At 57.6% G+C, this 26,203-nt stretch overlaps 3 protein-coding genes across 19 annotated transcripts in view; 2 read left to right on the forward strand and 1 right to left on the reverse strand.

Moving 5' to 3' along the window:
- The window catches only part of RNF121 (ring finger protein 121), an 84,359-nt gene extending 82,566 nt beyond the window's left edge, over window positions 1-1,793 (forward strand). Inside the window, exon 10 of one of the 2 annotated variants that reach the window (XR_011249220.1) lies at window positions 1,704-1,793. Coding sequence is in view for 1 of the 2 variants with exons in the window: in XM_069553482.1 (XP_069409583.1) it covers window positions 1,280-1,326 (47 nt within the window). In the remaining variant the exon portion in view is untranslated. Of the gene's footprint in view, window positions 1-1,279; window positions 1,366-1,703 lie in introns of those variants that run through there. The other variant, XM_069553482.1, reaches the window with a different exon arrangement.
- On the forward strand, window positions 1,280-5,264 carry IL18BP (interleukin 18 binding protein). Of its 2 annotated transcripts, none has more exons than XM_069553505.1 (5): window positions 1,280-1,365; window positions 1,704-1,904; window positions 2,506-2,629; window positions 2,710-2,857; window positions 3,390-5,264. In XM_069553505.1, exons 1-5 carry the CDS (start codon window positions 1,344-1,346, stop codon window positions 3,600-3,602), a joined length of 708 nt encoding a protein of 235 aa, XP_069409606.1. In that variant the 5' UTR covers window positions 1,280-1,343; the 3' UTR covers window positions 3,603-5,264. The 2 variants fall into 2 exon arrangements, with proteins under 2 accessions (XP_069409606.1, XP_069409607.1); XM_069553506.1 differs by lacking the exon at window positions 3,390-5,264 and adding an exon at window positions 3,077-3,355.
- The window catches only part of NUMA1 (nuclear mitotic apparatus protein 1), a 69,628-nt gene continuing 47,326 nt past the window's right edge, over window positions 3,902-26,203 (reverse strand). For 9 of the 15 annotated variants that reach the window (XM_069553462.1, XM_069553464.1, XM_069553467.1 and 6 more), the window contains 23 exons: window positions 24,602-24,681; window positions 23,226-23,308; window positions 22,441-22,521; window positions 21,101-21,188; window positions 19,755-19,875; window positions 19,060-19,217; window positions 18,662-18,779; window positions 18,469-18,586; window positions 18,031-18,171; window positions 16,796-16,918; window positions 13,248-16,646; window positions 12,753-12,794; window positions 11,277-11,345; window positions 9,930-10,040; window positions 9,610-9,828; window positions 9,351-9,508; window positions 7,911-8,166; window positions 6,742-6,970; window positions 6,019-6,155; window positions 5,493-5,669; window positions 5,227-5,340; window positions 4,928-5,122; window positions 3,902-4,611 (listed from right to left, as the gene is read on the reverse strand). In XM_069553462.1, coding sequence (XP_069409563.1) covers window positions 4,600-4,611; window positions 4,928-5,122; window positions 5,227-5,340; window positions 5,493-5,669; window positions 6,019-6,155; window positions 6,742-6,970; window positions 7,911-8,166; window positions 9,351-9,508; window positions 9,610-9,828; window positions 9,930-10,040; window positions 11,277-11,345; window positions 12,753-12,794; window positions 13,248-16,646; window positions 16,796-16,918; window positions 18,031-18,171; window positions 18,469-18,586; window positions 18,662-18,779; window positions 19,060-19,217; window positions 19,755-19,875; window positions 21,101-21,188; window positions 22,441-22,521; window positions 23,226-23,308; window positions 24,602-24,681 — 6,229 coding nt within the window. In that variant the 3' untranslated portion in view covers window positions 3,902-4,599. Of the gene's footprint in view, window positions 4,612-4,900; window positions 5,123-5,226; window positions 5,341-5,492; window positions 5,670-6,018; window positions 6,156-6,741; window positions 6,971-7,910; window positions 8,167-9,350; window positions 9,509-9,609; window positions 9,829-9,929; window positions 10,041-11,276; window positions 11,346-12,752; window positions 12,795-13,247; window positions 16,647-16,795; window positions 16,919-18,030; window positions 18,172-18,468; window positions 18,587-18,661; window positions 18,780-19,059; window positions 19,218-19,754; window positions 19,876-21,100; window positions 21,189-22,440; window positions 22,522-23,225; window positions 23,309-24,601; window positions 24,682-26,203 lie in introns of those variants that run through there. The other 6 variants (XM_069553472.1, XM_069553471.1, XM_069553476.1 and 3 more) reach the window with 4 other exon arrangements.

The raw sequence follows: 26,203 nt of genomic DNA on the forward strand, positions 1-26,203 counted from the left end.
GGTCTCTCTGCCCCTTGAGGCCGCATGTGTGACCCTGACTTCTGTAGCTCCGCTGTTGCTCCAGCCAGTGCTGGGTGTACCCACTTTCCCTAGAAAGCACCCTCTCCTCCCCGTAGGGCCAGTGCTCCAGCCTGTGCTCCAGGCGTGTCTGAGAGGTTCCCGTGGAGGCCAGGAAACGTAGCTCCCGTGGTGGGGCTCGTGTGGGGCCAGACACAGCCAAACTGAGCTGGGGAGCTCCGAAAGGGGCAGCTTCCAAAAAAGAGGGCTCTTCAGGGCTTTTTGGGAGCTAGGCAAGGGGAAACTAGACTTCCTGGTGAGCTTAGATCTGTCGCTCTGGCCAAGGAGCTGGGATGACAGAAGTGAGAAGGATTCATGGGGGTGAGGGGTGGGTGTTGGGTTGGTTGGAGGGAGTGGGGAGCCTGAGAAAGGCCAGGATGTGGATGGGCTGGTGTGAGTCTGAAATGTTCCACTTGGTCCAACTTCGGGTCCCCAGTGCCTAGGACAGTTGTCCCCTTGAATACAGTGTGACTGAAGGAAGAAGCAGGAGGCCTTTTCTGTTCACATAGAAGAGCAGAGTCTTGGGATGGAGAGACTGTCATTAGTTCATGGCCCTGTGCACCCCTTGGAGGGTGAGGCTGAGGATGGTTGAAGACCCCAGGCTGATACCACCTGCAGAGCAGGGGGCCTGGGAGTGAGTGAGAAGGTTCATGGCCCCGGTGAGCTCCAGCTCAGCAGAAGGCACGGTGTGCAGGGACCTCCGGGACTGGGTCCAGACTGCTGTGGAGTACATGTGTCTGCTGGTGGCCAGAGCCTACTCTAGATCCCCTGCTTAAATAAAACTGAAAGTAAAATAGCGGGGGGCAGTGCTTTCCCAGAAGGATTTCACTGTCTATCCTGCCCTTCCCAGAACAGCTTTGGCAGCGGAATTTTCCCTCCCTTTGTGACTAGGTAAGTCCCTGGTCCTCTTTGGGCCTGTTTCCATCCTGTAATGAAGTGTTTGATTGGACTAGTGAGTATAATGTTGACGGTAGGAAGAGCTAGGGTGGGGATCCGCCAGCTTTGTTTCTAGGGGCTGGAAGAGCTCCAGCCTGTGCTCAATGCCAGTCCTCCAGTTGTTGTCAGTTGAGACAGGTGGACGGGGCAGAGTGGACAGTGTCTGGCAGCCCCCTGAAAAGTCAGACGTAGGAAGGGGCTGTGGAGACCACAGGAAGGCCGTACTAGTGTGCCTGGAATCTGTAGGAGAAGCCGTTTGTCACGGTCGCCTCCCCCGCCTCCCCAGAGAGGAAGTTGTCACAGATATATAGAGCAAGGCCCTGCAGCTCCTGACACAGATCATCCTGGCCATGAGACAGAACTGGATCCCAGGTGGGCCCTGGGGCTGTGCATGTGCGGGAGGGGGTGGGGTCTGGCCGGAGGCCAGCGAGGAGCCTGACCCCAGGCGGTCCCTTCAGCTGCTGTGCTGTGGCTTTCAGCCTCTGGATGCTGCGCTCTGGCTCCATTCCAAGGTCTCCCTGTGCCCCATTCAGAGAGCCAAGAGCCAGGGCTGGAGGGGTTCTTCGGTCCCACCCATTCCCAGCAGAGCCAAGAGTCTGCCAGACCTGATCCTGGCAGCAGCTGCCTCTCCAAGCAAGAGCAGAGCCAGGATGCCGAGCAGTCCTGGGAGGCCAGACAGCTGCTGACCTCTGTGCCTGTCCTCTCCTCAGACCCCAGCCCTCTTCGGGCCCTGCTCCTCTGTGCCCACATCATCTCCCACCTGGCCAGAGCCACACCTGTGCCTCAGGCCACCACAGCTGCCTCACATGGGATGGCAAAGGCCCCCTGCTCCTCGCGGCCCCCAGCGCTCCCAGCAGCTAAGCAGTGCCCAGCGCTGACAGTGACCTGGCCAGCGGTGGAAGTCTCACTGAGTAAGGAGCTCTTCCAGTAGGATGGGAGGGCGCGGTGGTCCAAGGGCGGGCTGAGGGAACAGTGGCGCCAAGGGTGGGTTGGCCTCTGAGCACGCACCCCCAGCCTTCTGCCATGTAGCCTGTCACCAACCGAGCAGCTCGGTTGAGCAGTGGGCATTCTCCCTCTCCCAGCCAGCATCGCGAGCTGGTGCAGGGCTCAGCTTACAACTCCCAAGATGCTGTCAGGTGGGATGGAGAGGACTCAGAAGAATAGTCAGAGGACTCCCAGAGTCCTGACCGAGGTGTCTCCAAGCCCAGCCCTTCCTCCCAGGGCCCACTTGCCCACTGGCCTTCTCAGTTGAGCGACTGCCTACTGTGCTGCCTCCTGGGCCAGAGCTCCTAGTCACTGAAGCTGGGTGCTAGAAAAGCCTGGGGCATTCTGGAGAAACCACTCAGGAGTCAAGGACCCACATGAGGGACCCATCCCCAGATTCTTCTTGCGCAGCCTTCCCCTTGGGCTTTCCATTCGAGATTCCTGAATTGTGGGGCAGGGTGGGCAGACCATGGCGGAAGCGGGAGGGTCTGCTCTACAGAAGGACTAACAGCCACATGTGCCCCTTAGATGGAACGCTGACGTTGTCCTGTACTGCCTGCAGCCGCTTCCCCCACTACAGCATCCTCTACTGGCTGGGCAACGGCTCCTTCATCGAGCACCTCCCAGGCCAGCTGTGGGAGGGCAGCACCAGGTGAGGGCATGGTGGTGAGGCTGGCTGGAGGCAGGCCACCTGCTGCAGTCCTCTCAGCCTTTCCCCCTCCTCTGCTCCAGGCGGGAGTACAGGGGCAAGTGGACCCAGCTGTGGAGGCCCTTGGTGCTGGAGGAGCTGAGCCCTACCCTGCGAAATACCAACTTCTCCTGTGTTTTCACGGATCCTGGGCAGACTGTCCAGCGTCACCTTGTCCTGGCCCAGCTCTGGGTGAGGAACCCAAGGGAAGGCCTCCGGGACATAAGGAGCCCTGCTTCAGTGTGGGAAGCAGAGGGTGGGCTCTGCCCACAGCAGTCTCCAGCTGATGCCCACTGACTGCCCGAGCCTGAGGTGGAAACTAAAAGGAACAGGACTCGGGCAGGAGAGACATGACGTGGAGGAAAGTTCTTCCCACCTTGGCCCTGATCCTTGTTTGCTTCACTCCCCCAGCCTGGGCAGAAGACGAGTGTGCCCCTGCCACAGGAAGCCCCGCCCTCCAGCCAGGCCCCTCTGCCGCACCATCCTGATGGTGAACCTGAGCTCCACCGCCACCTGGTTGAAACACCACCTCTTTACTGAGGTCCAGGCCACAGTCTGCATCGACTTAATGTATTTGTTTCCTCTGTGGGCTCCTGGGATGCGGGCAGAGGCTGCTTCTGACCCACCTCTGTATCTCTGTCAGCCAAGCAGGGCCCATGGGGGGGCATTCATAAACCATCTTCAACGGCAGCACCTGACGTGTGTCCCGTCACTGTTCCTTTAGGCCGTCGTTCCAGCACAGAGTGCGGCTAGTGTGAGGAGCGAGTATGGAGTGAGAGAGGATGCCACTCTGAAGCCGAAGACAAAGCCAGGTTCAGGGACACAGGCCCTCGCATCACAGGATGCCGGCCCGCAGTGGCACCCCACTCCAGTACTCTTGCCTGGAACATCCCATGGATGGGGGAGCCTGGTGGGCTACAGTCCATGGGGTCGCTAAGACAGACACGACTGAGTGACTTCACTTTCACTTCTCACTTTCATGCATTGGAGAAGGAAATGGCAACCAGTGTTCTTGCCTAGAGAATCCCAGGGACGGGGGAGCCTGGTGGGCTGCCGTCTATGGGGTCGCACAGAGTCGGACACGACTGAAGCAACTTCGCTAACGCTCCTCAGGAGCAGAGGCCAGAAACAGTGGAAGATCTTGTGGCCCCAGAGAGGCTGGGAGGAGGGGTTTGAGAGAAGGTAGGTGGTCTGGAGTCTCCCTGCTTCCCCAACACAGACCAAGGCATCTTGGCATTCAAGGGAGAAAAATAGACTTTATTTACAAGTAATAACATTTAGAAAAGATCCATCTCTGGCCCTTAAAAACCTTCCCATCACTCCAAATCCCACCCCAGCGCAAATCTGGGGAGGGTGGGCAATGGGAGCTGCCACTGAGGGCTGCCCCCCACCCTCCAAGGTGCAGGGCCCTTCTCCTGGAAAAGAGCATCCTTTGGGCAACTGGGTCCTTGGGTGGATGGATGCACCTGGGGGTGGGGTGCTCCCACTAGGTCAGTGCCCAGTCCTGGACTTCAAGAGCAAGGGCCCTTGCGAGGCCCAGCGGCCAGGAGCAGCAGGGGCCAGGGCCTGCTCCTCCAATGGTCCCTTCTAGATCCAGAGGCTGGGAGGACTGGCTAGGCCCAAGGACCCAGCCACACAAAGCCAGCCTCAAATCTGGTTACGATGGAGAAGTGACTTTACTCTAGGAAAACATCAGGAGGCAAGGCAGGGAGAGGACCCAGACTGCCCAGGCTCTGGGCCACTCTGGAGGACACAGCTGTTCACCTGGGGATGGTCCGGGTCCCGGCCAGGGTGTGGGCAGGCATCACTGTCTCGAGGATTTGGGCCACTGTTGGCCTGGGAGCTGAGAGAAGGCACTGAAAGGGACAGAAGGAGAAGGGGCAGGCGAGGGCAGCATCGGGAACACGGCGGGGCCGCTCACTGGCACTGGCTCTTCAGTGCTTCGCCTGGGAGAGAGAGACAGCTGCTCAGCGCCAGCCTGCACCCACTCCCGCTCCCACATGCCTGGACTAGGGTGGTCTCCTTGCTGCAGCCCTGGACCCATCTACCGCAGGCTTGCAGGGGCTGGTTTCACCTGAGCAGCTCTGGGTGTTTTATCGTCTGCTTTCCTCGAGGAGGAGCAGCTAACCAGAGGGGAGAGGAGCACCTGCTCTCAGCCCTCGCCCTCCAGGGGCCTAATCAGAGCCCTGGGGTGGCTGGGTGCGGGTCACCCATGCTCCTTACTGGGTTTCTAGGAGCCGAACCCTCCCGTCAGTGCCGCACCTTGCCCTTTGCCCGGGGGGTGGCGGTGGCGCTGGCTGTGGTGGTGGCGATGCGCGGAGAGCGGCGGGTCCCGCTGCGGGGATTGGGTGAGGCTTTGGAGGGGGCTTTCTTTGAGGCTGCCTTCCGCAGAAGGCTGTTCCCAAGCTTCTTCGGCGTGTTGAGGATGCTGAAGGCCATCGACTGGCGGCGGTCAGCCTGTTGGAAAGGGCTGTCAGACCGGGGGCACCACTGGCCACACAGTTGCTCTAGGGCTCAGCTGGCTGGGCCCCTCCAGGTTCTCCCTTCAACCCCCGGCTAACCTGTTTAACAGCTGGAACTGCCTTCTTCTGGGCCTCGGTAGTGCTGTGTCTGCGCCCTTCATGTCGGTCCCGGGGGGTCATGGGGCGCGGGAAACATGTGGTGGCCTTCTTTGACTATGGGGAAGAGGACAGTTAGGTCCAGAACACGAGAGACAAATGGACCATGTCCAGCCAGCACCTGTCTCCCTCCTGCACCAGGAGACTCCCCACTAATAGACTCGCAGACGTGGCGGCCGCTAGAGAAGACCAAAGTCCAAGCCACCCACCTCAGGTGTGCCGGGACCCTGGTGGGTCTCTGAGGAAACCCGCTTGCGCTGCTGCCGTGTGGTGATGCCGGCGCCCTCAGCTATCTGGGTTGGCTGCATGCTGGCTCGGCGCAGGGTCTCCCGGGGGTCGCCAGTTTTTATCTCCTCATCTGTGATGGCAGGCAGGCTCAGGGAAGGCTGTGTGGGGTAGAAGAAGTGGTCGGTGGACCTGACTGAGCTGTTTGGAGATGGAGCAGGACCGCCCTAGAACTCCTCACTGGCCAGGCATCTGGAGCCTTCCTATTGCAAACGGCTCCCCCGCTGTTGTCTTCCTGCCTACACCCTGCACCAGAGCCACAGGAGCCATCCCAAGAGACCTCTGCAAACTCCAGCCCTCCACAGAACCTCCTCCTGAGTTCCTCCCTGCCTGATAGTTGACCAGAAGCAGGTCCCCCTCCTTGGCAGGCTGGGAAACTGGGGAGGGAGGTCCAGGAGAAAGAGGGAAGTCGGCAGGGGTGGGTCCCTGGCAGGGAACCCGAGAGCTCACCCTGGACTCCAAGGGGTAGCAGGTCTTCAGGTGCGGTGGGCATACTCGGTTGCGCTGCTGCAGCTCTGCAATGCGGTTCCAGTCATCCAGCTGTTCAGGCTCGTCCTGGCAGGTGCCCACATAGAAGCTGTTCCTGCCTGTGCGGGGGCAGGGAGACAGCAACAAGCAGGGCTGCAAGGCCAGCACGAGAGGGTGGAGGCAGCACCCCACCGGCCTTGGTGCCACCACTCCTGTCCTCCTAGCCCTTGAACTCCAGGCTCCAGCACCCCAGGGTCCTGCTCTGCTCCATGCTGCAGCTACAGGCACGAGGCTCACAACCATCTCTTCCCTGGGGACTGGCTCCCTGCCTCCTCCCTGGGGTCCCATGCCGAGGTTGTGACACCAAAAGAAACTATTGGAGGGCCAGGAATCCATACCCAGAGCGCTCCCTGAAGGCAAGAGCCTCAGAAAGGAATCTGAGGATAGACCCCTGGCAGTCTGGCACCCCTGGCAGCCCCTCCCCACCTGAGAAGGGGCCTGGAGCACTCTTGTGCAGGGAATCACCCGCCCCTCATGAAGCCTTTGGCTGAGAATGACATCAGCCTTACTGCCTAGCACAGGCCCTGGGTGAACAACAGGTAGGGAGGAGAGGGGTGAGGTGCTAGATCACGGCTTGTCCTTTGGCTGTGTCAGGATCTGTCTCCAGTTTTATGTTTGGGTGTCAGGCCCCCACAGTCCCCTCACCTGGAGGGGCCCCACTGGACATCCCGGCCTGGGAACGGCGAGCAGAGCTGCGAGTGGTGGGCCGGTAGCCAGGCAGGCTGAGCAGAGTGGAGTTGCCGTCGTCGGGAGAGCCCAGGCGGGCTAGAGACTGGGTGGAGGAGGCAGCTCTCGGGCCTGCCTGGGAAGCTGGGGCTGACTGTGTGCTGTAGAAGGAGGCGTTGGCACTGTCTGGATCCTCCACGTCCAGCTTCTGGAAGAGAGGATGCACCTGCTGCAGCGGGGCTGGGCCCTGACATCCTGGGACATCCCTGGCGGCCCACCAGCTGAGACTGAACCCAATGCAGGGGTGTGTGATCCCTGGTCAGGGAACTAGATCCCACATGCTGCAACTAAGACCCCCCACCAAGCATATCAACATTTTTTGAAAAAGCCTCCCATTTCCTTTCCCAGAGCGCCTCAGATCCCATGGCTGCCCGTGTCCACACTGCTTTGCATGGGGTCCTCAGCTGCCCATCTGCAAGAAATGGGCCTTGTTAATCCCACACAAGGTGCTGAGGCTGTCGGGACTCCCGTCCATTGTTCCGTTGAGTCTGTTCACAACGCTCTGAGGGAGGGTGGGCCAAGAGTCTCAGGCTGTCTTAGAAGTGAGGTACACGGGCGTCAAAGGACTGGCCTGAGGGTCACAGCAGGGGACAGAGCTGGAGCTGGACCCTGCGTCTCCTGAGAGCATCAGGCTTGTCCCACAGGTCCCTCTGACCAAACACACCAAGGAACCATCTTTTAGAACTTCAGTTTCTTGGTAGCTGAAGTGCTCCCCTCCTCTCTTCCCCAACTTCCTTGGGATGTGGAAACAAGACCAGAGCCCCAGGCAGGCAGGCAGCCCCCTGAGCAGCACAATATGTATCTGTCACCCAGGGTGCGTGCTGGGAGGCTTCTCTGCGTTGTCCCCTTGAGCCTGCACAGGGTTGCTACTGTACATGGCATGGCAGCCTGTCAGTGGACAGGCAGCCGAGGCCAGCCCCGCCCCTTTCTACGGGAGACCAAAGCAAGTCACTGCTCTGTGGCTCTCATCTGGGTATGGACCAGTCAGCCCTGCCCCCTCTGGAGGCGGTTTTGGAGACCTGATGGAGAGAGGCCCTGGAGAGGAAGTGAGCGGTGCTGTCCTACAGCCCCATCCCCAGCAGCCTGACCTTGCTGACCTTGGTCATGGTGATGTTGATGATCTGCGTGGTGCGCCTACGAGCAGAGCGGGTCTTCCGGCTTGAGTCCAGGGAGATGTCCCCCAGAGAGTCCAGGCTGCTCTCCAGGGGGGCCTGACCCCGGGTGGGGATGGGCGTGAAGTAGAGGCTCTCCAGGGACTCCACTTTGGGGGGCAGACGCTGGGAGATGGGGGAGGCTGGCTCTCCAGGGATGCTGGTGCCGTCTGGCTGGGTGCGAGGCAACTTGCTATGGGGAAAAAGCTGCTGAGACGCCATTCCTGGGGCTACACCACATTTTGTCCATCCCTTTGTTCCAGTGACATTTACTACAAGACCACCAGGTCAAGCACCCCACCCTCTGATTTTTTGGAGGTACCAAGAAGAGTCCTTGACTGGGACCCTGCCTTCCATCTGCTCCATCGTTGGTGAGCCCACCCACCCCATGGTGCCCTGAGCTCCTCAACACAGGCAACCCTGCTCTCCAGACCCTCCCAGACACGGCCCCACACTGCCCCTCTGGAGTCCACGACATGTCCCAAACTAAGTCCACCGTCTGTTCTTCTATTTCCTATTACAGCCAACATGAAGCTGGGGGGAGCAACCTCCAGCCAGCCTCCATCTCTTCCCTTTCCTGCAAGCCCAAGAGCCCCCTAACCACACCCCACTCCTCTCCTTCCCTGTCTACCTCGTCTCCTCTCACCTCGACTACAACAGCCTCTGAGAGACCCATGGTGGTGACAAGCTAGGACTCAAGCCAGGCTGCCTGGGGTCAAGCCTAGCCCTGCTACTGTGGGACCCCAAGCTGCCCCAGTTTCCTCCGTGAAAGCAGATAATCATAGACTCTACCTCAGAGTTGTTATGAGATAAATACACCTGAGAAATATGAATTCATTTAACAGTATCTCTGGCACATATAAAGCGTTTAACATAAAAGTACATTTATTGTTCTCACTGAAGTCTCAGTTTCCCCTCTCAGGATAGGTAGGCTAAGATGCAAAACTGACCATGTGCTCAACTGCAAACCCTTTTGAGGCCCCTCAGCGCCTTTAGAATCAGGTCTAAACGCCAGCCTCCTTCAGTGCGGGTCCAGCCTGGGCCCAAGCCCTCCCCACTTCAGTGTCCAGCCAGGCTCCTCCTCAGCCTTTGCTGTTATCACTCTTCTCGGTCCATGGGACACACACCTACAGTTTCTTTCAAGACTCAAGAGCAGGAGTGACAGCCTCCATGAAGCCTCTTCTGACCACTCATTTCTTCTCATTCCCGCTATGCTACATACAAGCATCTGGCCCAATACCTCTAATATGTCATCTTCCTCTAAGAACAGGCTTCCAGAGGGCAAAGGGTTCCCATCTTCCTCTCTCATAGCCCCAGTGCCCAGGAGGCTGCCTGAGCACAGTGGGCAGACAACAGGGAGGAAGGGTGCCCCCTGACCTGGTGACAGAGAGAGGGGTCCCCTCCTCGCAGCTCAGATCCAGGCTGTCAATACTCAAGTCCAGCTGAGGCTTCGCCTGGGGCTCCCGGCTCTTCAAGGCGTCAGTTGCCACCTGGAACTTGCCCAGGTCCCGAAGCTGCTGGTCGGCATGGGCAACCTGGGAACGGGGGCAGGGAGAAAGTGAAGGCAGGCCTCAGCAGGGTGGCTGCGGAGAGCAAGGCACCGGAGGCCAGTGTGCGGGCGCAGCCAGAGCCTCACCTGTGCCTCCAGGCTGCGCACCTGGGCCGTGAGGTGGCGGCAGGCCTGCTCGGCCTCCTTGGTCTTCAGCCCGGCCTGCTGCAGCTCCCGGCCCAGCCGATCCGCTTCTGCCCGCAGCTCCTTGTTCTCCGTCTGCAGCTGCTCCAGGCCCCGCAGCTGCTCCTGCAGCTCTTGGTTCTGCTGCTTCTTGGCATCATAATGAGTCTTGGCCTTCTCCATCTGGGTGGGTGGAAGGGCGAGTGGGTGGTGGGGTCGCGAGTGGGTGGTGGGGTCGGAGAAGTGGGGGGCACAGGGGCCGGGGCTGGGGCCGGGCTCCTCACCTGTAACTTGTAGTGCTCAGCCGCCTGCTCCTTCTGGCTCAGCTGGGCCTGCAGCTCGCTCAGCTGGGCCTGGAGGCGCTGGACCTCCTGCAGGCTCTCACCGCCCTGGGCCTGGAAAGAGGAAAGGAGCTGATGGCCGCTGGTCTCTCTCTGCCTCACCCAAATCCACCGACCCCTAGCCTCCCGGGCTCCACGGTGTTTACAGATCCCTGCATGTCCTCTGAGGACACACAACAGGCCTTTGGGCCCCTCCTAGCTGCAGCCTAAGCACCACACACCCCTCACAAGCTACCTCACCCTCCCTCCGTGAGGACAGTCTCCCAGGAGGAAACGCACTGACCCCCAGGAACACCAGGGGTCTAGGCACAGCCTGTGTGCTGAGGACACAAGAACTCGTTTCTCCTCAAAACCACTCTGGGAACTAACTTTAGCTCCACTTCACAGATGAAGAAACTGAGTTCAGATCCTGAAAGCACACTGGTCATGGGGACTAAACAGCAGAGTAAGATTGCAGCCTCTGCCCACCTGACTCCGAAGCCAGTGGGCTCATTTATGCTGCGGGCACCGCCTCCCAGACAGACCACAGACTCCTTGGGCACAGGGTCTGTCCTTGGCGGCTTCTCTGTCCACCCGCAATCTGCGCCAGCAAGTGCTAAGTCTGTAGCAGGCACTGGCCAGGGCCAGCCAGCCTTACCTCCTCACCCCCGCCCCGGCACCAGGAAGGGCCCCAAGAGGAGTGTACTCCGCCTGTTTGTCAGCGTGACCGTGACATGGTGTGGAAGCACAGGGCAGTGAGCTGGGCAAACAGCTCTGAGTTCCACCCACTCCTGTGACCCTCCTGGAGCCACTGGGAACAAGTTCCTTTGCCCTTAACTAAAAGCTGTGAAGCCTGGAGTTGCAAAAAAGCAACTATTAAACCAAAGAAGGTGACACCACGGAAAGCATTGAGAACATTCAGCTGCACTGTAGTGCTAAATGTCACTAACACTCATTCCCTGAGATTAAACAGCACAACCCAACTGAAGCCTCTGCAGTGCTGTAGATGTTCTGATCTGTCCTGTCCAGTATGGTAGCCACTAGCCACACATGGCTACTGAGCTATGGGAACGTGGCTAGCATGACTGAGAAACTGAATTTTTTATTTAAATAACCACACATGGCTAGTGGCTACTGCAGCAGACAGTGAAGGTCTGCAGGTTGCGAGCCACTCTGGTCTCTCAGGAGCTCGCAGATGCACAGGCAGGGCTCCTGAGGCTGCCAGGTCCCAAGGTGGCCCAGCCAGGGCTCAGCGCTTCCCTCCCTGCTCCCTTGAGCCGATGAGGGCAGGCCTATCCCCTGCTGTCCCACCTTCAGCTTCTGCTGCTGCGCCTTGCTGGCGTGCTCATGGTCAGCTAGCTTCTTGCTCAGTTCTTCCACCTGGGGCAGGGAAGCAAGAGGAGAGAGACTCAGGGGGCCTTCTGCCGAAGGTCCAGACAAATTATGGGGTTTCCCCAGGCCAGTCCCCAGTGTCCCCGTAAGAAACTCAGGGCCACCCTGGCTGGTGGGCAGGACCTGAGTGACGTGACCCAACGCAAGTGCTGTCAGAGCCACCTGCCCACGCTTGCCTCCAGCCCCTGCTTCAGAGACAGACGCAGCGGGGCCACTCAGGAGCTAACACCCCACCACGACTTACCGCCGCCATTCCCAGCCCCAACCGTCCCACGGCGGGACAGGAACAGGGGACCCCATCTATAACGCCAGCAGACACACTCAATGACTACCCCACCCCCTCGCCCCACAAGAAACTGGCAGAGCAAAATCCCAACTGCTCGGACCTCTCCTCGACATGCACAGGCCATTAGGGCTGGCGCTAGTGGTGTGGTGGCTGTGATTAGCACTGGGGTCAGGCAGCTGGAAGACGAGAGCAGGGTAGCACACGTATTCCACGCCCACCCCACCCCCACAGAGAGGAAGGGCTCAGGGAGGAAGGGGACGAGAGGGCGCATGGCAGCCACAGACGCTCCTGGCTCCCCCGGGCTTTCTGGGAGCTCAAGCATGATCAGTGAAGGCAAAAGGCGGGAGCTCCATTGCTAACTGTTTGCTCTTCTGTCTGACCTTCCCCATCATCTCAGGCTCCCTGGAGGAGGGGATGAGAGGAGAGGAGGGCCCAGCTCCTCAGCAGGCCCCAGATGATGGGGTAGGAAAGGGGGTAGAGGAAGGGGGCGCCCACTAAATGCCAGTTTGATAGCTTTGATGTCTAGGGAAGCACCCTGGTAAGGGCAAGGCAGTCAGACCTCACCTCCTCTCAACCTTGACCTTCCTGCTCCCAGACATCTCTATCTTATGCTGGAGGTTAAAAACCCCAGAGGGTGATGGGCAAGCGTCCTGAGCTCAAGGCCCTGGTAATCTGTGGGGGCCGCCTGGCACATCACCTTTCTGGCTTCTGCAGGAAAGAAGGGAGCTGTGCCACACCAGGCCTGTGGCCAAACTGTAAGTCCCGACAGCTGAGTACCCAAACTGGGAGCAGGACTTGGAGGTCTGGGAGTCCCAAGGGCAGGCTGTCTCTGGACCTGGTACAGGAAAGACGAAGCCTGCCCTACCCCTCATCCCTGAGAGACGATGAGAGTACAGACGGGTGGAGAGGCCGACCTGGGATGGGTGGGGCGGGGCCTGAGAGGGCCCAGCACACCGCACTCCGGGATGGCCTGGGTTCCACGGCGTGACCCTGCCCCTTCACAAACAGTTCACAACAGGAGCCCACGGAGGCAAGCTGCAGCCGGGGTCATGCACCGAGACCAGTCACCGCTTAAGCAGCCAGCATTTATCGAGGACCTCAGGTATTACCTGCTTAGTCTGCTCTCTCTGAAATAACTCTAGCTGCTCCACCTGCGCATGGGGGAGCAACGGAGACAGCATGAGATGGGGGCCCAAAAGGCACCCGCCCTGCTCCCAGGCTGACCGCACCGAGGCTCTGATCTGCCCCCAGGGAACTAGATGTCTAGCAGCCTCTTTAAATGCCATCTTGGCTCATTGGAGGCCCTGGTGGCTCTTGGGGCCTCCACTGTAAGTGTGCCTCCTCATGACAGAGTGCCTCAAGGGGCTGGCTGATGGCTCTCACAGCCTGCCTCACCAGAGACAGAGCCTTCGGGGAAGGGGAGGCTACTGAGAGTTTCTGTAGGCCAGCAGGGGCCACAGACACCCTGTACTAGCAGCCACCTCTCCTCCTGCCACCCAGACACTCTGGCATCACATGGGGATCAGAGGCCGGGGAATGTAGAGGGACGATGTCTCCGCCTCTCAGGTCTGCTCTCCAGGGGTGTGGCTGAGCCAGGGCCTCACCTGGGCAGTGAGTTTCTGCCTCTCCTCCTGGAAACGCTGCCTCTCCTCCAGGACCTTGGCCTTGGCACCCTCGTACTTGGCGGTCATCACCTCCAGCTCCCGGGCAGTGCTCTGAGCTTCCCGCTGCATCTCAGTCAGACGGGTCTCAGCATCAGCACGCACAGCTGCCAGCTCCTGGCTGTACTTCTCGCGGGCCTGGTCCAGCTCCACTTCCAGAAACTGCCGGCCGAGGCTGGCCCGCTCGCCCAGCCCGCGGTTCTCCTCTGCCAGCAGGCCGTGCGCCTTCTTCAGCATGCTCAGCTGCTCCACGTAGCTGGCCTTCTCCGCTCGCAGCTGCTGAGCCACACGCTCCTGCTCTGCCACCTTCTGCCGCAGAGGCAGCAGCTCCCCAAGCTCGCGCTGGGCCCGCAGCAACTCTGCCCGCAACCCGCCAGCCGCCTGCTTGCTCTGCTCCAGCTCCTCCCTGTGGCGCTTCTCAGCAGCAGCCTGCTCAGCCTGCAGCTGCTGGCATAGGTGCTTGACAGGCAGCAGCTCGCTCACCAGGGCCTGTGTGCTGGTGTGCTCCAGCTGCAGGGCCGAGAGGGCCTGCTCCTTCTGGAAGAACTTTTCCTGCCAGGCCTTTAACTCTTGGCCCAGCTCCTCTGCTCGCTCCGCCTGTGAGGCCAGCTCCTGCCGCAGGCTCTCAGAAGCCACCCGCTGCTTCTCAGCCTCCTCCCGGAGGGTCTGGACCTCCTCTCGCAGCGCGGAGCTGCGTTCCGCGGCCCTAGCGCTGCTGCTGGCGGTCTCCGCCTGGAGCAGGCGCAGCCGCTCTTCCAGCTTCTGACTCTTCTCTGACTCGGCAACCACAAGCCGCTTCAGCTCCTTGCTCTCGCCCTCCTTCTCCAGCACCTGGCGGTTCAGGATGGACACCTCCTCCTCCAAGCTGCTGATGAGGCTGTTTTTTCTCTCGGCCTCCTGCTGACCCCGGGCCACCTGGGCCTTCCACTCGTCCTCAGCCTTGCCGTGCTCCTGGGCCTTGGCGCGGAGCGTGGCCAACTCCCTCTGGGTTGAGGCTAAGGCGTCCTGACTGCTCCCCAGCTCCTGGGCCTTCTGCTCTAACTGGCCCCGCAGAGTCTTCAGAGTACTGGCCTGCTCCGCGTGGGCGGTACGCTCAGACTCAAGGCTGTGCTCCAGGCTGGAGGCCTTCTCCTGGTACTCACGGGCCTGCTGTTCCAGCCGGCTCACCTCTGCCTGCAGAGCCTGCAGTTCAGAGCCTTCTGGCTCAGTCTTTCCAGTAGCCTTGGACTGGGTTCGCAATCCAGAAGCGTCTTCTCGGCTGGCTGTCCCAAGAGACTGCGGGCGCCCCTCCTCTTTCTTGGCCAGCTGTTCTTTCAGTCGCTCCACGGTTTGCTGAAGCTCCTTCAGTGCTGCCCCTTGGGCTGCCTCCTGCCCACGAAGCTTGGCCAGTTCCTGGTCCATCCCCTCCTTTTCCCTCAGGGCCTGGGCCAGTGCCTCCTGCAGGGCAGCAAACTCCACACGCTGCTCATTGAGTGCATTCTGCAGCCGCATCTCCAGTTCTGCCTTGGCGGCCTTCTCCAAGGCAAGGTCAGCTTGGGCCCGGCCCCGCTCCTGGGTCAGGCGCGCCACCTCCCTCTCCTGTTGCCCACGCTCCTCCTGCTGCTGCCCCTGGCTCTCCATCAGTGCGGCCCGCAGCCTCTCCAGCTCACTACCCATCTGCTCAGCCTCGCGCTCCATAGCCTGCAGCGCGGCCTGCGTGCTGCAGAACGGGCGTCCCTGCTGCTCTTCCAGCCACTCCGACTCTCTATCTCCTACCCTGGGCGGCTCCTTGAGCAGCTCCGGGGAGGCCGTCTCCGGCTGCTCACCTGCCTTGCGCACCAAGGCCTCCAGGCGGGCCACCTCCTTGCTGGTGGCCGCCATCTTCTCCTGCAGGGTGGCAAGGTCGGTGGCGAGCTGCTGGGCTCTGCCCTCCTTCTCTTGGACCTGCTGCAGGGCCCTGGCCAGGCTGGCGTGAAGCTGAGCCAGCTCATCCTGCTGCCGGCTGATCTGGAGCTCGCTGTGGGCCTCGATCCCCACCACCTTCTCCTTGGCCTCCTGCAGCTCCTGGCGGGCCTTCTCACATTCCTCCTTCAGGGTCATCAGCTGTTCCTGGAACATAGCGCCGTACTGCGCCTCCTCCTGCTGGCTGTCCTCATACCGCTCACGCCAGGTGGCCACCTCCTTGGCCAGCTGCTCACACTCACTCTCAGCCTCACGCTGGGAGGCTACAGCCTCGGCCAGCTCCTGCCGCAGGGCTTCTGTCTGGGCCTGATGGGCCTCCCCGAGCTGCTGTAACCGGGCCTCCAGCCCCTTACGCCCAGCTCTCTCTTCTTCCAGCTCCTTCTGCCCCTGCTCGTGCTGCTCCACTAGGCTCTGCGTCTCCGCCTCCAACCTGCAGATGCACCGCTGCTGCTCTGCCAGGGTGTCTGCAGTCCTGCGCTTCTCCTCTTCCAGGCTGCCTGTGGTGGCCTTCAGGGACTCTTCCAGGGCCTGGACCTGCTCCTGAAGCTGGGCCTTCTCCTGGGCCACGCTTTCCCACTTGGTTGCTTTCTGCTGCTCAGACCTCAACTGGGCCTTCAGCTCTGCTGCCTGGGCCTGTGCCTCACTCTGCCTCTGGCGGGCTGCCTCAACATGGGCACGGAGTTCCTCCACCTTCTGGCTCAGCTCCGCCTTCTCCTCCTGGGCCTGTGTCAGTGAGGTCTGGGCACCCTCCTGGGCTTCATGGGCCGTCCTCAGCTGCTCTTGAAGGACCTCCAACTTGGCAACCTTCTCCTTCTCCACAGCCCCCAGCTGCTGGAGGGCTGCGTCTCTCTCCCGGAGAGCAGCCTCCCGCTCCTCAGCTGCAGCAGCCAGTTGCTGGGCCTGGTCTCGCCTCGTGGCCTCCTTCTCCGTGGCAGCCTCTTCCAGCTGCCGCTCCTTGCGCTCCAGGCTGCTGCTCAGCTGCTCCACCTGCTGGCGGAGGCCCTGGGCAGCCTCTTCCTGCTGCCGGAGAGTCTGTGTGAGCTGCGCCTGCTCCGTTTGGGCCTGCTGCTTCAGGCCAGCCAGTTCCCCATCCCGCTGCTGCACAGCAGTGTTGAGGGTATCCAGCTCAGAGGTCAGTGTGGCCACCTGGGTGGACAGCCGGGCCACCTGAGCCTGAGAAGCCTGCTCCAGCTCCTCCTTGGCCTGGCTGAGGTTGGACAGGGAGCCCTGCAGCTCGGCAATCAGGCCGGCCAGCTGCTGCTTTTCTTCTTCGAAGTGGCTCCGCTCGGCGAGCAGCTTGGCTTCCCGCTGGCCCCGCTCGGTCTCCAGTGCTGCCACCCTGGCTTGAAGCTGGGTGTTGTCTGTGGCGAGAGTGGCTGCCTCTTGCTTGAGGGTTTCCAGCTGGTAAAAGAGACAAACGGGGATCAGCACAACTCCTCAGTGCCCTCTACCCCTCTGGGGATTGAGGACCACCAGGAACCTGAACATGGAGAGCACGGGTCAGCAGCCACCCCAGCCCACAGGTGTCACCGCTGCCCCTGAGTCCCTACCTGCAAGACATCGCCCAGCACCTCACCCTTCTCCTGGGGTGGGTTCTCCCGCAGCTGGGCCAAGTGTTCTTCCAGCTGTGAAAGCTTTCCCTGAAGGATTTCGTTCTTCTCTTCAAGGCATTTCTGGGAGTAAATGAGAGCCCCAGGTTAACAGAAATGAAACAGGCACCAGCTTGCCACACAAGCCCTCGTGAGCATCAACAAAACATTATTATCCCATTACCTTGTTACCAAGATCTCCTCTGGCCCCGACCTAGGGGAAAACTAGCAGAAACCAATGGAGACCTGACTTACCAGCCCCAGTCCCAGGGCTGAATTAAGTTGGGTGACCTGCTCATTTCTTCTCCAAGGCTGAATTTACTTAAGATTTCCTCACTGTATACCCTTCCTTGGTCATGTCTTGGCTCTCAGAGTATCCAAACACTCATCAGCTTAAAAATATCCTGTCTGAACAGCAGTAGCCACAGCACCCCCTGGTCCCCTGCCCGTCTTCACCCCACTGTTCACTAAGCAACTACAATGGGCCAGGGCCTGTCTGAATCTACCCAACAGATAGGGAGGTAGCAACTACCATCCCTATTGTTTTTACAGAGTAAGAGCCCAAAGCTGACAAGTTAAGTGCCTTGTCCAGGGGCTACATGGTTACTAATACATGGCAGAGCTGTGTTCTTGACAGCAAAATAATCTCAGCAACTTCACTTCATACCAGACAATGTGTGTTCAGTGCTCTACCTGCATTATCTTACAACAGATGACAAGGCAGCTACTAATTCTTTTTTCCCATTTTCGGGAAAAGACGCTTAGAAAGAAGTCAAGTAACTTGTCCAAGAGCCACACCTGTAAACAGCAGAGACAGGATATACAGGTGTACTGAACCGAAGCCCATTACAGCACACTATTAAGCCTTGAAGAGCAGTCAGCATAATTCCCAAAAGTCCCATAGTGAAAAGTGAAGTCACTCAGTCGTGTCCAACTCTTTGCGACCCCATGGACTATAGCCTACTAGGCTCCTCCGTCCATGGGATTTTCCAGGCAAGAATACTGGAGTGGGTTGCCATTTCCTTCTCCGGGAGATCTTCCCAACCCAGGGATTGAACCCGGGTCTCCTGCATTGGAGGCACACATTTTACCATCTGAGCCACCAGGAAGTCCAAAGGTCCCATAGAGGTAAACGGCATTCAGCTTTGGGCACGTGGTCAAGACCGTGGCCCTGACTTCCCGAAGCAGAGGGCTACCTTGTCCTGCAGAGCTGTGCCAAGCTCCTTCTCCAGATGCGCCTGCTTCTCCCTCCACTCCTGAGTGGCCCTGCTGTGTTCTTCTGTCAGTTCATTGAGCGCCCCCTGGAGTTGCTGCAGGTGACTGGCAAACTCCCGCAGCTGAGACAGACAAAAGGGAACCCCCGTCACCCAGGGTCAAAACTGCCAGAACCACTGCTGTCTGCCTGCTGAACTCCAGGGTCTGGACAGCTCCTGTTATCCTTCCAGCCCTCCTCAAGCCAAATGCGACTACTCACATCTCTAACGCAGGACTACTAATCAAAATTTACAGCCACCAGCCGGTCCCTGGCAGTAGCCAATTAAGGAATGAGGACATTCTCCTCAACCCTCTGGGGGAACTGTCCAGACCAACTCAGCTGCACCTTCCAGGTGAGGACCAGAAACCCCAACTCTCACCTTAAAGGAAAGGTCCCCATTCTCCTCAGAAAGCTGGCTAATTCTGCGGTCCATCTGGCTCTTCTCTGTCTTCAGGTCCTGGCACTGCTTCAGAGCTTCGTGCAGCCGCACAGTGAGGCTGCGAGGGAGGGGGCAGTGAGGAAAGAGCACATGGCCGCTGCACCGGGCGCGAAGGGCAGCAGGAGAACCGTACCTCTCGTTCTTGCCACGCAGTTCCTCCAGCTCCCTGGGCTCCAGCGGACTGGCCGCCTGCTTCTCGTTGAGCTGAGCGAGGCGGTCAATGCGCTGCTGCAGCATGGCTATCTGCGCATCTGCCCGGAGGAGAGGAGAGGACTCAGCCCAAGATGAGGGGAGGAGTGAGGAGGGAGGGGGGAGGGGCCGCGGGTCCAGGGGAAGAAGGGGTGGGGGCATGGATAGCACCAGCTTCCAGGTGTCAGCCAGTGGGCCCAGGGATGAGTTCAGCTCCCGGGCCAGCAGGGGAGACAACACAGGAGGCAGAAGGACCACACCTCAGACAAGCCCAGCACCTTCCCAGAAAAAATCCCAAATGCCGCCCATCCACACCTGTCCGCCAGTGAGCCAGGTACCTACCCTTCTCGGTGAGCAGCTTGCGGTTCTCAGCCAACTCCAGCTCCAGCTCGTCTCTATTGCTTCTCTCATCTGCAAGCTGCTTCTTTAGCCGCCTCATCTGGAACTGTGGGGTCTGCAAGATGTCACCCATGGGGGAGGCTGGGGAACCTGAGAGGAAGCTGAGGAAGGAGATGGCGCAGATGCCACGGTCAGAGCCCAAGACGTGAGGGCGGAAGCAACCAACAGGCACGGTGGGGGGCGGGAGGGCGCAGCTCTGTGGGTGCGCGTGCGGGGTGAGGCCCAAATGCCTGGGTTCTGCCTGCAGTGCTACCTCGTGCTTTATGACGTGACTTAGAGAAAGCTGCTCTTCTTTCTTCAAGTCTTAATTTCTCCATGCCTCCCCACCCACCACAGCTGCAAAAGGAGGGCATTCTCTTTGCCTTTACAGAACTGCACTAAGGGACTTTAGCCTAGTCTTCAAGATAGCAAGAAATCCCATAAACAGGGACCAGTCTTTGACAAGCCTTTTGCCCAGGACAGATCCCAACCAAGTCCCCCACTGATCCTGACATAGGGGAGGACGTCACAGGTCTGTAAGATACTTCAAGGTCTCTGATGACTCAGGGGCTGGTCAAGAGTTTGGCCCCTTGGAGGCAGGGATCCGAGCGCTGGGTGTTGAGGGCCTCCCATCCTGGGCAAAGAGCCCCAGCACATACTTGTTCCCGCTGGAAGAGGCAACTTTCTGTAGCTCTAAGAAGTGAACCTCCCTCTTGGCCTGGTGGCTGGGTGGGGAGAGCTCTTCAGAGATGGTGCTGGAACGGGGGGAAGGGACAGGAGCTGGAGCGGAAGGAGCAGACAAGCCACAGAGAGATCAGTAAGAGGTGGACAGATTTGCATCTCTTTGCTATTTGAGAACTTGCCTTAGTGGGGATGAATCCAGACACTTATGTGTCAGCTGCTGAGGAAGGCTGGGCGGTGCTTGAAGCCTGGGGTCTGGGTTATCCAGCAGTCAGTGCCCTAAGCCAAAGCACAGGGCTTCCCTGCCCAGACTCTGTATTCAGAGACCGGACAAAGCGCTCACACTTTTCCCCTCAAGCCAACCCTGAGTGGACTCCTCTCAGTCCCAGTGGCCTCTCAAGTCAGAGCCAGCAGCCTCCTCACTGAAACCCTCATTCTGAAATCGTGCACCGCCAGCATGACTTCGTTCTCAAAACCTCCTCCTCCCTTGGCTCTCACGGTGACCTTCACAAGGCCCTCCTGCCTCTAACACCCGGGCTCCCTCTCCCGCACCTGCTGCTTCCTCTCCCACCCACCTGCCTGCCAAGCCCCAGAGTTCTGATGGGGCCTGCGTGCTCTGCCCACAGTGCCCAAGGCCCCAGTGGCCATCCATATAACAACGTGCAAGCCCATAGCCTGGCCCAGAGTCCTCTCCTGCATTCTACACTCACATCTGCAACATCTCCACCTGAAGTTGCTCATAGGGAACCTGAACACAAGGAACACCAAATTCAGCGGCTGGGTGAACGTGCCGAGACCCACCACCAGACACCTGTCGTCGTCAGACGGCTCCTCCCAACAGGCAGCACTCTCACTCTACTGTACTTCCAGCAAGATGCCTGGTAGGTTCAATACCTCCCTGTTCTAGCACTTTTTCCTCATCATACATTCTGGTTTATGTATCTGCCTTCCCACCTAGAACACGAGCAATATGTAAGGAACAACAGTTTTCTAAAACTGTGTACTTCCAGCTTGTAAGTCAAGAGTAATGACTGTTTAAACAATAAAAAATGAAACAACATGTATGCGTGGGTGGTGGGGTAAACCAGGAGATCTGACAGCAGACATGATCACTTACAAATGTCCTGCGAGGGGCGAGGAGGAGCTCTGGGAACTGGGATGAGGGCAACATGGCCAGAAGTCTTGTGGCTCCACATTCCACATTTCCTAAGCACCTACACTGTGCCCTGTGTTGGGGTAAACCCCCAGAACTTCCTGACAACTCAGGATCCTAGCAATCCCCAGCTCAGAAAAGACAGGATCATCAGACATGGCCTCTACTTACCTTTCTGCAAGAAGCTCTCCAAGTCTTTATTCAGGTTTAGCCCATCCTCATGGTCCAGCACAAATTTGAGAATGACGGCTAACTCAGCCTGGGCCACAGACAGAGAAAGAGCATCACTAAGGTGTTCGGGAGGCCTGCAGGGATGGAGGGCACGATCCTGGAGGTGCCCTAAGGGTCTGCTGGAACCCATCCCTGCCCTCAGAGCCCCATGGTCCAGTCCAGAATGTTCCACCAGAGACGTTCCACTCTATTTGTCCCCAGCCCCTCATTTCCCCCAAAGATGCACCCAGGGTCAGACAGAGGTTCAAACTGACTTCACTCCTGACCGTGAGATGAGAATAGGTAAGCAAAGCAACCCAGTTAGAAAGCTTTTACACACAACTCTGTTGGCCCCTCCCAGCTGGCCCTTACTGCTGTTCTCTGAGTGAAAACACCTTCGGGGCTCATGCAGGGCTTAACCACCAGCTCAGCTGTAAAATCTTGCCTTCGCTGTCTGAATTCCAAAGCTACAGAGTTGATCTGACTTCTCTGGCCATTTTCCTTATTTCTTTAGAATTTCTTTCTACCTGGCCTATGATCAGCTTAGAGCAGAGAAAACGTTAAAGGAAGGAAGGAGCCACTTGTTCCTCCCACAGTATTACAACCCCAACCTGTGACAAGCCATGAGCTAAGTGAGTACGAAATGGGGTGAACTCAACGCTTCTACCACTACGTGAAAGGCCACAGCTCTCTGGACACTGCCCTGCCAGTGACCCTCTCTGGCATCCCAGCTGCTGCTGCTCTGGGGAAAAAAGCACAGCTGCTCATGCAGAAAGCAAAGACAACATCAGGACCCGCACGGCAGGTAGTTCCTTCTCTAATGAAGCAGATGCACCAACTCTGCTTCTCTTAGGGACCATGCAGAGGGCAGGAGAGGGGCAACCGCTCTGAGCTAGACTGTCACGATAGACAGAGACACCCTCACTGATCCGTCCTACTAGAGGAAAGGAGGGTGAAATGGAGTGACAGTGTGTAAAACACCCACTTAAATATACAGAAGCACATACATGAAGGAAAAATAATTTCTATGTATTATCCAAACACAGTTCAGGTACAGGTACAGTTAAACGTATGTATGTGAAAAGGGCCTTTTTGTCAGCAGTTACTGCTGAGAATGCGATTACTAGCAACTGTTATTTTCTTCTTTGTGCCTCTCGGTATTTTCCAGACTTTCTATAATGAATGGCTGTAACTACTATAACATAATTTTTAAAAACAATGCACGTTGTTTAGAGAAAAACAACTGGCATGGGGTGAAACATGGGCAAGCCTGCTAGGTGGGATGGAGGCACAGGGCTTACCTGAATCTTGTATTCAAACTGCTCCCAGTCCCTGAGGTTCCTGGAGCTCATGGAGGAGTGGTACAGCAGCAGCATGGCCACCTAGAAGCAACAGGAGCGGCCACTGAACAGGGCTGCCTCTCTGCTCAGTCCCCAACCCCTGCCCTGTTCTGGGGACTCCGAGCTCTCCTAGAATTCAGCAGCCCCAGGCTGCTGCCCTTAACTGTATCAGGAAACAGTTTTTTCTTTTTTAAAAAAATTATTTAATTGGGGGCTAACTACTTTACAATACCGTGGTGGTTTTTGCCATACGCTGACATGAATCAGCCATGGGCGTACATGTGTCGCCCGTCCTGAACCCCCCTCCCACCTCTCTCCCCACCCCATACCTCCTGATTGAGGAATCAGTGCTCACTGTGCAAAAAGCCAGGAGCCAGAATCCCTGCACTCATGGAACCCAGGGTATGACACCTAAGGCATCCTTCATACGCCAGCACCCAGAAACAGAAGGGGGACTGAATTGGACTGAGCTAAAAAGAAAAATACGACGACAGCCAGCTAAGGCCTGACCCTTGCCAGCTGTCCACAGAGGCCACAGTAATGGTCCAGTAAGTCTATTTGTCATTAGGATAGGCTAAAATCCTTGGCTGAATCAAGCCTCAGCTAGGTGGCTGCCTCGACCTACCACCAACCTCCATAAGGCTCAGAAATAAAGCACCCACCACTTCTGGGTTGAGAGCAGGCCCCTCCGCAGGCTCCTCTGGTGCCACCCTCTCACCCCCACCAGTTTCGTTTTCCACGGGTACCTTCGCTAGCTCCAGCTCTGAGCCCTCCATCACCTTCTGCACTGACACCAGGCATTCTGCAGAAGAGGGATGTTTTCGGTTTTCTGTAATGATAATAATATAGAAAATAAGGTGAATTTCCTGGGAACCATCCCTGAGATAATCAGAACACCTCTCAGTCAGAGGAGCAGAACAGCTGGTGGGACCAGGAGACGACACGCACATTTCCACCTGAAGTTAGTTCTATCCTGGGCTAGTCCAAGGACTACAGAGACAGTTCAAGGAGAAAACAGGCTGGGAATTAACAGCAGATCTGGGGCCTGACACAGCACTCACCCACCCACATACCAACTCCCCCTCAGTACCACAGAGGAGGAGCCCAGAGATTCCAGGTCACTGCACAGTCTCCTTCCAACTGAGGGTGCAGAAGAAGCGTGCCTGCAGCTGAGTCAGACCAGGGTTTGGGGGATACCTGCTTCTCATGCTGCAAGTGGGGCTGGGCTCAATTACTAATACCCTGCTTTAATCCATCATCACCTTTCTTATAAGCCTCTTGAGGTGGGGATGGCAGACAGCTCCTGAATCAAAGATGAGAACTCTGTGTCCATAGCTATATGGGGGAGGGGACTGACAAGCACTGTGCTAGAAGCTCTGAGTACCTGTGTGCTCAGCTTTTCAGTTGCACCTGACTTTTTGACCCTATGGACTGTAGCCCACCAGGTTCTTCTGTACATGGGATTCTCTAGGCAAGAACACTGGAGTGGTTGCTATGCCTTCCTCTGGGGGAATCTTCCCAATGCAGGGATCAAACCTGCATCTCTTATGTCTCACTGCACTGGCAGGGAGATTCTTTCAAGCTAGCACCACCTGGGAAGCCCACTGGAAGCTTTGCATGTGTCCTTATTTACTCTGCACGTCAATCTTAAGAGCAATCAATCATCTTCATTTTACAGACAGGGAACCCCTGTCTAGGAAGGTCACACAAACAGTAGAGTAGAAGGGCAAGACCTCAATCTTACCCTGCCTGTGCCCCTATACCTATCACTTAAGCAATTAATTTAGGGTTACCATGGGAAACTGCTCTCCCAGCAAGGGGAAGAAGGTAACATGGATCTTTCTGTCTCCTTGCAGTGGAAGGAATGGGAACCCAAGGTGATGAGTCCCCAAAATCAACCCCCTGCTCTCCCTGGATCTGAGACTCATACTCTGGGACTCGGGATACTCTCCTCCAACTGGTGCAGGCCAGACCCAGAGAAGGCACCCTGGCCATACTCATCTTGGTGGCACACAGTGGGCGGCCTCAAGCCTCTGCCCCTCCCAACACCTGAGACCTGGTTCTTCTGGCCACCCGAGCCCCAGGAAGCAGCTCCTTCCCAGCCAGAAAGAAAGGTGCTTACTCTGCAGAAAACTGCACACAAACTCCAGTCTCTCCGGCACCGGCCGCTGCAGGATTTGCTGCCCCTCATCAGTGCCAAGGCTAGAAAAAGAACAAGTGTTAGAACCAGAGTACTTGGCCAGCCTTCCCTCCTGGCTACTGCATCACCTGCCACCTTCCCATCCCTTCAGGATGGGTCTCTGTTGGATCTGATGGAGAACCAGGCCAGGCGCTGGAAGCAGGGGAGAAGACACCATTTACCCAGAAGGAACTGTGTGGTGGCTGAGAAGTGGGGACTTGAGGCCTGAGGCCCTCCTGGAAAAGACGGCACTCTGCCACCCATTTGTGAATATGGAAAAGCTCTGTGGGAAGCGGGCTGAGAAGTGATGGAGGCAGCACAGATGGATGGGAAGTTGGGGTCAATAGTCCGAAATGGCTCAAGTGTAAAAGGTCAGGACGCCTGGGAACACGTGACAAGAGGACAAGTGCGTGAGGACTATGTACGCGGCTAGAGTTAAGAGAGGACTATGGAAACGGGAAATCAGATCCAAGAACTGAAAGAGCAGGTGGGAACAAAGCTCTGAAGTGGCATGGCAAAGGTCAACACTCACTAGGCTGAAGGCTGAGGTGGCCTCCGAGGGGCCAGGCCAAGGGACAATCACTCTTGATCTGTGACCTTCCTGGCGCTGGTTTAAGTGGAAATGTGAGCAAAGTGTGAAGAGCAAGGATGGCAGGGAGCAGCAGGGGGCGCTCTCATACAGGCCTGGCCCTAGCCCCTTTCGCTAAATGCAGTTTCATTTTCAGAAGTGACTACCCTCATTTAAAAGTTAGAAAGTTGACTTTTCTATCGAGGCTACAGCTGAAGATACTGATTAAAAGGCCTCCTGTTATTCAGATCCCACAGCTCCAGGTTTCAATCCACTTTCCAGAGGGCAGGGCAGACTTGAGAATCCCCCTGCAAAGCACAGAAGCATCCCAGCCAAGACTGGGAGTTACTCTGTCCAGCTCTGGAGTGATTACAAAGGCTTCTTCCAAGGGAAGCCCCACAAGCAGCACTCTGGGTACCTGGTCTGTGATTAGAGACACCTACAAATTCCTTCAGAGATGCTAATCTCCTCACAGACTCCTGAAAGAGCCATCCTCCCTACCCACCCACAATCTGGAATGTTGTGACTCTTTCTTTGCCTCATCACAGAGTAGTAATTTACCTAGGTGTATTCCATTTGATAAAAAAAAAAAAACATGGTACTTCAGTTAAATGTTTGAGAAATACTGGGTTAAATCCAACTGAACATTTTCTAAAGAAGAAGGCATAACAGGCATTATTTCCTAAACATATCTGACCACAAAACACATTTTTTTCCCCACTGAGCCCCTGAGATAGTATAGTCACATGGAACATGCTTTGGAAAACACTGGTCCTGGGGAAACACAGCCCATCCTTTAAGAAGACAGCGTTCAAGTCTCATCTCTGGCAGGAAGCCAAGCAGAACCACTGCTAGTCATGTCTCCCCCTCCTTCTCAGGCATTCCTACAACACTCCACGGACCCATGCACATCATTTATAAGTGACCACTCTGTGTGAGCTGAAAGATAGGAATACAGCAGGTGCTGAATACGTATG

The sequence above is a fragment of the Ovis canadensis genome, chromosome 15 (assembly GCF_042477335.2).
Source record: "Ovis canadensis isolate MfBH-ARS-UI-01 breed Bighorn chromosome 15, ARS-UI_OviCan_v2, whole genome shotgun sequence".
NCBI lineage: Eukaryota > Metazoa > Chordata > Mammalia > Artiodactyla > Bovidae > Ovis > Ovis canadensis.

What these genes read in the sequence shown, in the direction of transcription:
- IL18BP (XM_069553505.1), top strand. Translation starts at nt 1,344, where the DNA reads ATGAGACAGAACTGGATCCCAG. An exon ending in GAGACAGAACTGGATCCCAG is followed by an intron (nt 1,366 to 1,703) that starts GTGGGCCCTGGG and finishes TCCTCTCCTCAG; the next exon opens with ACCCCAGCCCTCTTCGGGCC. An exon ending in CTGTGGGAGGGCAGCACCAG is followed by an intron (nt 2,630 to 2,709) that starts GTGAGGGCATGG and finishes CCTCTGCTCCAG; the next exon opens with GCGGGAGTACAGGGGCAAGT.